Genomic DNA, 11522 nt, shown 5'->3' with positions numbered 1-11522 from the left:
GTAGGTCATGGACAAGTGCTACTCTTATTGGAAAACAATTATCATTTGTGAATTTTGTCATACACAGGACCCTAGAACCAATGACCACTTACATAAAAATTGAAAATAAGTATCTTTCTTTGAACAAAGAAGACTTAGAGTTCAAAATCATTCTTTGAAAGGCAAACAGAATCTCAAGGAAATGAGAAAGAGAAAGAGCAGAAAATTCTCTAAAGTCAAGACAAAAGCAAGTATTACAGGTGTCTGTTGTATTTAAGACAGTATTTGTGGATGACCCTGAAAAATGTCTGCTAGAATATGTACCACTCTTCTATGTGTATCCAAACACATGGTGCCGTGGTTTGATAGAGAATGCCTGCCAGGGAATCTTATGTTTGAGTATTTGGTCCCTAGTTGGTGGGACTATTTGGGAAGGATTAAGAGGCATGGATTGTTGCAGAAGAAGTGTCACTTGGGGTAGGCTTTGATGTTTCAAAAGACTCATGCCATTCCTACAGTTTTCTCTTTGCCTGCCTCCAATTTTGAGATCAAGACGTGAGCTCTCAGCTGTTCCTGCCACCAGACATTTGCTCCACCATCATGGACTCTTAACACTCTGAAAACATAAACCCCAAGTTAAGCACCTTTAAAAAACATTGCCTTGGTCGTATGTTTTATTACAGCAATAGAAAAGTAACCAAGACACATGGCAACTGAGCTGACCTGCCTGTCTGAGCCTCCTTTGTAGTTTGGTTTGGCCTTGACAATTTCACAGATGTATTGAGAGCAGAGTTTTTGTTTACTGCTTTCTTGTCTGGGAAAGAAGCACTCTAAATGGTCAACTTTTCCCCAAGCCATCTGAAATATAGGTATGATAGTGAGAAGTTACAGCCATACAGACTATTAGTTTGCCATAGGGAATGTGGGAGCAGTCATTTGGAGTAAAATCTGATTCTACAAGGACCATCAGGGCAAAGCTGCTTTGTTTGCATAGCCATTTGCATTGACACTGTCACACGAAAGAGTAAGACCTTTTTCAAAGCATTGTGTAGTTGCATTTCTTTGATTTGGTAATATAGCATTATTTAATTTACATTATACTTAATATACATTATTTAATGTATACAGACATCTTTTATGACCTTAAAATGCCATTTTCAGAAGGATGGTTGCAAGGAAAATGAAACTGTCCTTGGTTAAGAAGTTTGAGGGATGTGGAAGCAAATGAAGGTAGGAAAAAGGTCAAGAAATATATAAATGAAAAAGAAGTTCTAATAGCTGATGAGAACTATAGACCCAGCTTTTAAAAGACTGGAGAAACTTGAACATATTTTTAATGGTGGTGTTTAATGTTTACTAGAAAGGGAGAAAATTAAAATACAGAAAGGATAATCAATGTAGAGGCCCCAGAGGTCAGTTAAATACTGGATCCAGAATACAGAAAGGGATTGAACTTGGTATGAGGCATCCCAGAATGAGAAAAGTATGGCTTATGCTGCCAAGGTGTAGACTTGGTACAGGAAACTAAGATAATTAACATTTGATGGGTTCTATTTTGTTATTAAGGTTCATGAGGCAAGTCCACCTGCTGAGTAATTGAGTGAGAGAATTAAAGCAAGATAATCAAGCTTTTAGTAGTTGTAGACACTGGGAGGGAAAGGTTATTAGGAAAATTATAGGGGAATTTTTTGGCCTTAAATCTAAATACACATTAAGTTATTTATTTTTTAATTGTATATATGTATATATGTGTGTATGTATCTGTGTGTATGTGTACAGGAGTGCAGGTACCTGAGGAGGCCAGAAGAGGGTGTAGGATCCCTTGCAGATGGAGTTACAGGAGACTGTGATCTGTTGGATGTGCATTCTGGGAATGAACTCAGGTTCTTAGCATGAACAGCTACTTAACCACCGAACAGTCTCTCCATACCCCTCAATATAGTTTTTATACGAAAAATTCATAGTGGCAGTGGTGTTAATAACTTCATCCGTTTTGTCTTAGGGTGCTGCAATCCAGGTATAAGAGGAGAAAGAAAATAATTGCATCCATATTAAGTGGAGTTTTGTCAAGTTGTTTTAGTGAAGGAAATTGAACAAGGTAATTGGGGATCAGGGCACAAGTGTGAGTGTGAGCAGGAAAGCAGGGATTGGTTGGATAAAAAGGAAATTTAGAGCAGGAACAGGAGCTGGTTGAAACATTGTAGCTGTGTCAAGTAGAGGAGGTTATGACAAGGTCAAAGGTATGATAGGAGTAGCAGCATGAGAAGATTTAAAGGCACAGAAGTTGGTATTCCCAGAGGGAGATGCCTAGTAACTACATCACAGGAAGGGCAGTCCTTGGTGGAGAAGTGCAGCGTAAGAGCTGACTGGTGAAAACCAGACTATAGATGAAGAGCTGTGGTCTGAACAGCCATGTGTTTAGATTAAACAGTGCACTGGACCAGGGATGGAAGCCGATTATGGGTTAGAAAGGAGATGATAACAGTCCATTTATAAGTTAAAATGTCCTAATAACACAAGTCCTTTACTTCCAGTACTTGTAGGCAATCACAAGTTAAACTTCTAGTTGGCTTTTATAATTAAGAGGTTTCAAGAAAATCCATTCTTGGAGGTTGTATCTTTTTTTTAACATGTATTTCTAATCAACTTTCCTCCATTGCCTATGAGAGCTTTTTCTTTCTTTCTTCCTTTTATTATTGTGTCTTCCCTCTTTTTATTAATTAAATTTATTTATTTTTATTTGTTTTACATATGGACCACAGTTTCCCCTCCCTCCTCTCCTCCTATGCCCCCCACCTCCCATCTACTTCCCATCAACTTCTCTGGCTCCTTTCAGAAAGGGGCCAGCCTCTCATGGGTGTCAACAAAGCCTGGCACACCAAGTTGAGGCAGGATCAAACTCCTCTCCCTGCATCAAGGCTGGGTGAGGCAACCCAGCATGGGGAATACGTTCCCAAAAGCCAGCAAGTGTCAGGGACAGGTCCTGATCCCACTGCTGGGAACCCCACAAACAGCAAGCTACACAACTGTCACACACATGCAGAGGGCTTAGGTTGGTCCCATGCAGGCTCCCTAGCTGATGGTCCAGAACCAGTGAGCTTCCACAAGCTCAGGTCAGCTGGTTTCCCCATCATGACCTTGACCACCACCTCCTCTGGTTCATACGATGAGAGCATTTCCTTAATTACTTATAATTTACAGTAGTTGTTTATTATAAAATTGACCACTACACCTTGATTTGAATGCACTGTGTTTAAATTTAGCTGTCACAAACATATTTGAAGTCTTAGAGAAAGCCTTGCTTTCAGCAAAGCATTTTGGAAGATTGGTTGGTTACTTGTATGTGAGCGTGGGAGCTCATGAAGGCTTGGTTACTCTCCACTAGAGTGTGGAAACACAATTTCTTCCAAAATAGAGAAATCTTGATGCTCATATATCTGGAAAGCTTGAAGCAAGACAAGTACCTGGACCTTCTGTTTTGTCTGGAGGGTTCTTCTACCTTGGCGGTTTGAATTTCTCTTTACACTTTCATCATCATTGATAAGAGAAGGCACAGCTTACTTGGAATCATAGGCTTTTGGAGACATTGTCCATTACGTTGGACATCTTTGTTGAAATAGAGACACCATAATATCCTGCCATTTGAAGTATAGAGTTTAATGGTTACTCCTATATTTTCAGAATTGTGCAACTCCTACCATTATTTCTAACTTAAAATGTTTTCATTGTCCCCCATATAAATTGTAACCAACTATTCCACACTCCTATACATTTTCCCAACTTTATACAACCACCAAGACATTTTCTGCCTCCATATGCTTTGATTATTTTGTATAAACAGAATTATAGAATATGTGATTTTTAAAATGACATTTTTTTTATTCAGCATAATATTTTTGTGAGAGCACCAAACCCTAACCAGTACACTGCCAAAGAACATCAAAATTAACACCGTGTTTTTGAGATTTCTCATGGTGTATGTGCTGGTGAGTTTATGTCAACTTGACACAGGCTGGAGTCACTGGAGAGGAGGGAGCTTTAATTGAGAAAATGCCTCTGTAAGATGGGGCTGTAGGCAAGCCTGTAGAGAATTTTCTTAATTAGTGATTGAAATGGGAGAGCCCAGCCCATTGTGGGTAGGGCCACTTCTGAGGTGGTGATCCTGGGTTCTATATGAAAGCAGGCTGAACAAGCCTTGGAGAGCAAGCCAGTAAGCAGCACCACCCCATGGCCGCTATGCCAGCTCCTGCCTCCAGGTTCCTACCCTGTTTGAGCTCCTGCCCTCCCTTCAATGATAAACATTGATGAGGAAGCTTAAGCCTGATAAACCCTTTCTTCCCTATGCCGCTTTGGTCATGGTGTTTCATTACAGCAGTAATAACCATAACTAAAACTGCACACTGTATTACACTCATTTTATTGCTCACTAAGAATTGCTGGGCAGTAGTGGCGCATGCCTTTAATCCCAGCACTAAGGAGGCAGAGCCAGGCGGATCTCTGTGAGTTCCAGGCCGGCCTGGTCTACAGAGCGAGATCCAGAACAGGCACCAAAACAACACAGAGAAACCCTGTCTCAAAAAAAAATTAAGAATAATTTCATTACATGGAAATACCATATTTGGTTTATCTATTTATCAGTTGATGGATATTTGGGTTGTTTAATTTTTTTAGTGTTAGGTACAGCACTGATATGGACATTTGTTCATAAATGGTTTTGTGTAGATATATACCATTTCTTTTAGATCGGTATATAGAAATTGAAATCCTGAGTAACAGAAGATTTACATATATATTTAATATTTTGAAGAACAGACAAGCTACTTTCCAAAGCACTGTACCATTTTTTTAAATTTCTACAGCACCAGTATTCCACTTTTTCTACATCCTGTCAACACTCATTATTTTCTTGTTTGTCCTTTTCATTATAGCTGCTCTGGTGCCTGGGAAGTGGTCATTTACAGGGTGTTTTTGTTGTTTGCTTCTGTAATCTGTGTATCTTGTCTGATAAGCTATAATGTTTTAATTGGTCCTTCACTAATCTAGTCCCCACTCAGTAACATAATGAGAGGAGGTAATCTTAGTATTTGGTTTTGATTTACTGCTATTCTGTGAATTTTGTTCTCTATAGAAAGGAGGTTTCATTTAAAGAAGAGAACTTGCTTCAACTTCTACTTCTCAAAGTAGGAAATTGAATTTAACTAGCCTGTATCCACATTTTGCCTGGCTGCAAAGATTCCATAGTTCAATGGGCCAATAATGAAATTCTAGCTTTCAAAAATTATGAACACTGATTCCAGCTTGTGGGACTGGAAGGATCATCACCTAGTCCCTCCCCTTCTTACTGTCATGGCTTACCATCTTTCTGTCTCCATGGCGACTCTTTTTCTCATCTGCATTTTCCTTTGCCTACACATACAGACTTCAGACTTTTTAGGAAACTCACAGGAAACTTCATCTCCAACCATTATATTTTTCTCTGTCATGTTGTCAGACCATTAAGGACAAGAACCATTATAGGCTGGTCCTTCTCAACACAAGATCAAACTCCCCTTTGTGGCAGTTGAATTTAATTTTTAAAAAAAATTAGAACCTGAATTATGATCTCTCGAGACTTCTCAGTGTTACACATATATGACACTTTCATACATGCAAATTAAAAGTGGTCAACAGTCTTTTGGATGCTGCTCTTCAGTAGAGTCCAGGACCAATTTAGTGGCTTGTGACCGTATCAGGAAGTTTAAGCAAAGGAATAAAATAGGAAATTTCAAGCTCACAGTATACTAAGTACTGAGCACAAAACATTCCTTCCTGTTTGGTTTGAATGTTGCATAACACACTCAGCACTCAGGAGGCAGAGGCAGGCAGATCTCTGTGAGTTCACACATGGCATAATCTTATGTGTGAATTAGTACTCGGTTCATATTCATTTTTTCAAAGAGAACATAAATAAAAAGCTTGCTTTCCTCTACGGCCACAGTATTCATGTGCCTCCCCAGCCACCTTCCAAGACACATAAGATAAAGTTATTAAGAAGCTCATTACTGTCCCCACTTCTTTATTCTGTGTTGTGATCTATCTGGGGACCTATGACTGAGCCATTCCTAGACCCACTACGGGCTCCTTTTCAATGGGCCTAATGGCTGTATCACAGTATAGATTTTCCAACATATCAATACAGTCAACATTAACAAATATTTAAACATAATATCTCAACTAGGGTGGTTTTTTTTTAAATAAACTTACTTGAAAATAGCATCGACAATAATAAGCCACAAGAAGAACTACCGAAAGAGCGACAATGAAAGATATGCTTGGACATTTCAACTACCCCTGCAGTGGTCTGTTTATTTCATCGTAAGCACAGTGAAGGGGAAGGTGCAACTGGAGAAGACAGATCGGGTGATTTTGTGTTGTTTAAGGAGATAAAGTCTTTACAAGGTAGAGAACCGGCCACAGAATAAATTAGCATCTTATTACAAGTGCTGACATAAATTGAAAAGTGGGAGGCACAAAGGAACTGTAAATACTAGCAGATGTGAAGATCATGCAAACTGGGAGAAATGCGCACTGCCTTGGGATAGCCATGCAATGAAACATATATGAAATATAGCATCAGTTATGGTCACTAAATAACCCAAAACTATTGTGGAGAGTAGGGCTTTCCTCCAGTTCTTTTCCAGGGAACTGGGGTGGTAGATTGGGGGGAATTGGCTTCAGGAATTTGAACTCATTTGTGCCAGTACCTCCCATCAGACACACCTCATACTGGTAGCTCTGGGACAGGGTCCCTGCCCCACTGACATCCACCAGGTGGCCAGGAAAGTGTCCCTCAGGCACAGAGCAGCCACCTAGAGAGGCCGCCCTGGCCCTCCTGCACAGCCTCACCCCCACAAACAGCAGCACAGACAAGAGGAAGATGGAAGACACAGAAGCCAGGGCAATGACCAGGTACAGAGTGAGCACGTCGTCATCCTGGGCGGGGTCGCGCGCCACCTCTGGCAGAGGCAGGTAGGGCTGAGAGAAGCCATCCACCAGCAGCACATGCAGAGTGACACTGGCAGATCTTGGAGGATCTCCATTGTCCTTGACCAGCAGCAGCAGCCTGTGCTTGGGAGCATCGCGCTCACTCAGCAGCCTGGAGGTGCGCACCTCGCCATTGTGAGCCCACACACTGAACAGTCCGGGCTCTGTGGCCTTGAGCAGCTGGAAGGACAGCCAGGCATTCTGTCCAGAGTCGCGGTCCACTGCCACCACCTTGGTGACCAGGTAGCCTGGCTCTGCCGCCCTGGGCAGCAGCTCTGTGTAGGGTGCAGAGGTGTTCTGCAGCGGGTAGAGCACGAAGGGCGCATTGTCGTTGGCGTCCAGCACCAGCACTCGCACCAGCGCCTGGCTGCTGAGCGCAGGAGAGCCTTGGTCTGTGGCACCCACGTGGAACTCGAAGGCCTGCAGGGCCTCATAGTCCAGCGCCCTGAGCGCGAACAGCTGCCCATTTTCTGCATTGATAGAGATGAGCGAGTCCAGGGCCAGTTGCAGGTCGTGGGTGGGCAGGAGCGAGTAGGTGATGTGGGCATTGGAGCCTGAGTCTGAGTCTGTGGCGCTGATGGTGCCTATGTGCAAGGCGGGGCTGTTGTTCTCTTGGACAAACAGGGTGTAGGAGGTTTGTGTGAAGGCGGGGGCATTGTCGTTAACATCAGCCACCTGCACTGTTATGGTGTGCTGGGTTGTGAGCCTGGGTGTGCCCATGTCGGTGACTGTGATGGTGATGTTGTACTCAGCTCTGCTCTCTCTATCCAGTGCTCCCTCAGTTTCTAAGTGGTAGTAATTTTCAATCGAAGATTTTAGCACAAATGGGAGGTCCTCCAGAATAGAACAGATCATCCTGGTGTTCTCTCCTGAGTCCTTGTCTTGGGTACTAAAAATCATAACTAAAGTCTCTGGGGTGTTTTCTGGGATTGGACTGATAAATGATGACACAACAATTTCAGGAGAATTGTCATTCACATCCATCACCTGAATTCTTACTGTAGATTTCCCAAAAAGTCCTCCCCGATCTGTAGCCTTAATGATTATTGAGTAGGATTCAGTTGTTTCAAAGTCCAAATATCCTATTAACCGTATTTCTCCAGAGTTTTTATTAATTGCAAATGTCTTTTGAATATCCTCTGATGCATGAGAAAAGGCATATGAGAGTTCACCATTAATTCCCGAGTCTAGATCCCAAGCTGATGCAGTGATAACCAGTGAGCCAAGGATGCTATTCTCTGGAATCTTCACTTCATAGAACATGTGCTCAAACTCGGGGGAGTTGTCATTAATATCTATGACTTCCACCCGAACCAAGGCAGTCCCAGACCTGGGTGGAGTCCCGCCATCCAAAGCAGTGAGGATGAGACTGAGCTGTGGCTGCTCCTCGTAGTCCAGTGCCTTGTCCAAAACTAACTCTGGGTATTTCCTGCCATCAGGATTAACTCTCATTGTAATGTGGAAATGAGAGCTCTGGCTTATGATGTAGTTTTTCACAGCATTGGGTCCTACATCTAAATCCGTCGCACTTTCTAGTAAGAACACAGAACCAACAGGGCTATTCTCTGGGATTTCTAGAACCATTTCCTTTTCCAAGAATATGGGGGAGTTGTCATTTATATCCCTGACCTGAAGCTCAACTTGCAAAATCTGTAAGGGGTTTTTCATTAACACCTGGAAATGCATCAGGCAGGGCTCGGTGGAGCCACACAGCTCCTCCCTGTCTAATGGTTCGCTTAGGAGCAAATCTCCTGTATTTATGTTCAAAAGCAAAGGCAGTTTGTTATCCTTAGAGACCACTTGAGCCCCCCGTGAAGACAGCTCAACTACCTCGAGCCCCAGATCCTTTACCAAATTGCCTACCAAGGCCCCACTCAGCGTCTCCTCCACCACCGAAAGTCTCCCAGGCTCAGCGTGCGTTTGAGACATTCCCAGCAAAACAAAGAGAAGCAGGACTTGCCTTGTCTGTGGATACTTTCCCCCTCGGTTCTCCATAGCTCCTTTCCGGCAGGCTTCTGAAAGAATCACTTCTGCCTCACCATGCAGTTCTGTAAAATATGTCCCTTGATTTGTCCACAGAATCCTCGGAATCCAACGGATGAAAGGTTTTTAGGTAGCACCTTTCACGGCCTGTTATTTCTTCCTAGTTTTCCGTGCTTGCTTGGGCTGTGTGTCCGCAGCATTGAACGTGATTTTTTTTTTTTCTGTAACATGGTCCTGCAGCGCCACCATGTGTCTTCTCAGATTTTCACAGTTTGATGAATGCTACTTAAGTTCCACTTACAATGAACGTCCCTCAGAGACAAATATTTGTTGGTTTTGTGGTTACTAGCATATTTTTTTTCCATCAGTGTTCTCTATAGCTCATGATGATGTGAGTATTTGTTTTAAAGCACGTGTTAAGTATCTCAGGAATATAACACTGTTAAATTTAACACATCCCCCCTCACTAGACCTTGCTTAGGCAGAAAGGGAAAGAAAAAGTGTCTACATAAAGTTTCAGAGGTTCTCTTAGGGCTATGAAACTGCATTAGCCAGGAGATGGTACACATTAAGGAACATATTATATAAATTCACAGTTGCGTTCCAGTTTCTTGCAAGTGACAAAAATTCAGAAAGTGGTGTACAAATACAAGTATGGGCTGTTTCATGTGAAGTACACTCTTACTCCTAACACTGACCTCCCTCAGGTTCACAAAATATTCTGCCAACAATACACAGCAGTTTGGGGAGAAAAAAAGAGAGACATCTGGTTTCCTAAAGAGAGCGAAAATTTAACCTCCGATGAAACCAATTAATACCGTGTTCTGGCTAGCAAAGTAACATACAGTTACTCAAATATAGCATCCTAGGGTTATCTTTTAGTCACAGAGCCTGAAGATCTGCCCTTTGCTTGTTTAACCCTAACTAGTGTCATCTCTGAAGCTTGGGGATAGGGTATCCCTAACTGAAGATCAAGATTGCTACTGAAGGAGGAGACTGTTGGGAACAGATGCTAGAAGCTCATCAATTATATCCACTATTGAAAGTTTCAAAAGTACGCAGGAATGCATGAAACAGTTGGAATTGAATTTTTAAAAATTTAAGTTCTATACATGGTTGAAATAGAAAATAAACCAGCACAAAAGATAAAAACTGAAAGATGGATGTGCTGGTAATATGTAGTTATCCTTCTGCCTTTAAAATACCCAGGAAGCTGACAGGAAGGTAACAAATTGAGAACTCATAAAATTAAAGTGTACACATGTGTTTGATGATAGAAAGCAGATGGAAGAAACTTACTATGAAGTTCCAGGAAATGTCTAAAAATCCATCACTGGAGATAGGGCAATTAACATGTTTGTCTCTCTGAATACCGTTCACATTCTAGATTTAGAGAAACTGGAAGATTAATGTTAATCATGAGATGAACAATTTATTATTTGTATTTACAGTAGTAAATTCTCTGTTCTCAGTGACTACAGAGACAGAAAAGTCACTCAAGGTAGAGAATGGATACTTGATGAGGAGAGATTAGCAAACCTTGTCTAGTGTGACATGTGCTGAAGAAAAAGTATGAAATTAAACTAAAGGAAAGTAGAACTTTAGAGTTTTGAATAGTGAGATTTCAAGTCTCTTCTCAAGCAATGCTCTCAGACTGTAGAACACAAGGTCTATGGTGGACACAATCTCAGACAGTAAATAGTCCAGAATTCTAATCTGGAAAGTGTGGAAGTGCAAATAAATTATTACACTTACCGATGTGGGTCTGCCTACATAATACCTGTAGTCCCAATACTTAAGAGGCATAGTCATAAAGATTGCATATTTGAGGCTACCCTGTACTATATACTTGAAATCCTGCTTCAAAAGTTAAGAAAAGAAAGCAGAATAGATAGGGGACTTAAATGTCCCATACAAACTATATAATTTTGGTAAATTTCTTCAACTTCCCTGAATCACTCTTAATTTTTAAAGTGGCTATATAACACTAACAATGCTGAACTAGTATATCTTTGTAATATATTCTAAGATGGAAAATTACAGATAAGAAAACATATTGCATTTACAAATTTTCTACCAAAAAGGAAAGCTTACATATAAAGATTGAATACTTAAATGAGCAGTGTAAGAAAGTAGAACCAGAGGCAAATAGGAACTACAAAAGGAAACATGCTTAGGATCTTAATAGAACCAGTCCAGTTAGTCAAATAGTTAATACAAATTTTTAGAAACTACAGGAGAGAAATTATGGCAAAATAAAACGAATTTTTTCTCTGAACTGATAGTCTGAACATTGACAGGGTATATCCTTGTGAAAAGCTTAACAAAGAAATAGTCCCTGCTATGGCATTTTCAGACTATTGAGGTTAAGTTTTCCAGTGCTTTCAGAATGAATGGAAAAAATATTGCAGAAAATGGGATACAATTTAGAATAGAATTGTCCTTGTGAAAGGTGAGTCTATACAATTAAGAAAAAGAAAAGTGCTTTTTTAAGTATGAGAGAAATTTTCAAATTATACTTTTATACCCAGTCAAAC

The 11522-nt window shown here is 41.0% G+C and overlaps 1 protein-coding gene across 1 annotated transcript; it reads right to left on the bottom strand.

Annotated features, from left to right (window-relative positions):
* Nucleotides 1-6290: 6290 nt before the first annotated feature.
* On the bottom strand, nucleotides 6291-11483 carry LOC102910661 (protocadherin beta-11). The gene has a single exon (XM_042263899.2). The coding sequence runs from the start codon at nucleotides 8995-8997 to the stop codon at nucleotides 6592-6594; it is 2406 nt and encodes an 801-aa protein (XP_042119833.2). The 5' UTR covers nucleotides 8998-11483; the 3' UTR covers nucleotides 6291-6591.
* Nucleotides 11484-11522: the final 39 nt, after the last annotated feature.

The sequence above is a fragment of the Peromyscus maniculatus genome, chromosome 19 (genome assembly GCF_049852395.1).
Source record: "Peromyscus maniculatus bairdii isolate BWxNUB_F1_BW_parent chromosome 19, HU_Pman_BW_mat_3.1, whole genome shotgun sequence".
Classification (NCBI taxonomy): Eukaryota; Metazoa; Chordata; class Mammalia; order Rodentia; family Cricetidae; genus Peromyscus; species Peromyscus maniculatus.
The sequence above is the reverse complement of the archived record's forward strand: the minus strand, read 5'-3'. Positions and strand labels throughout refer to the sequence as shown.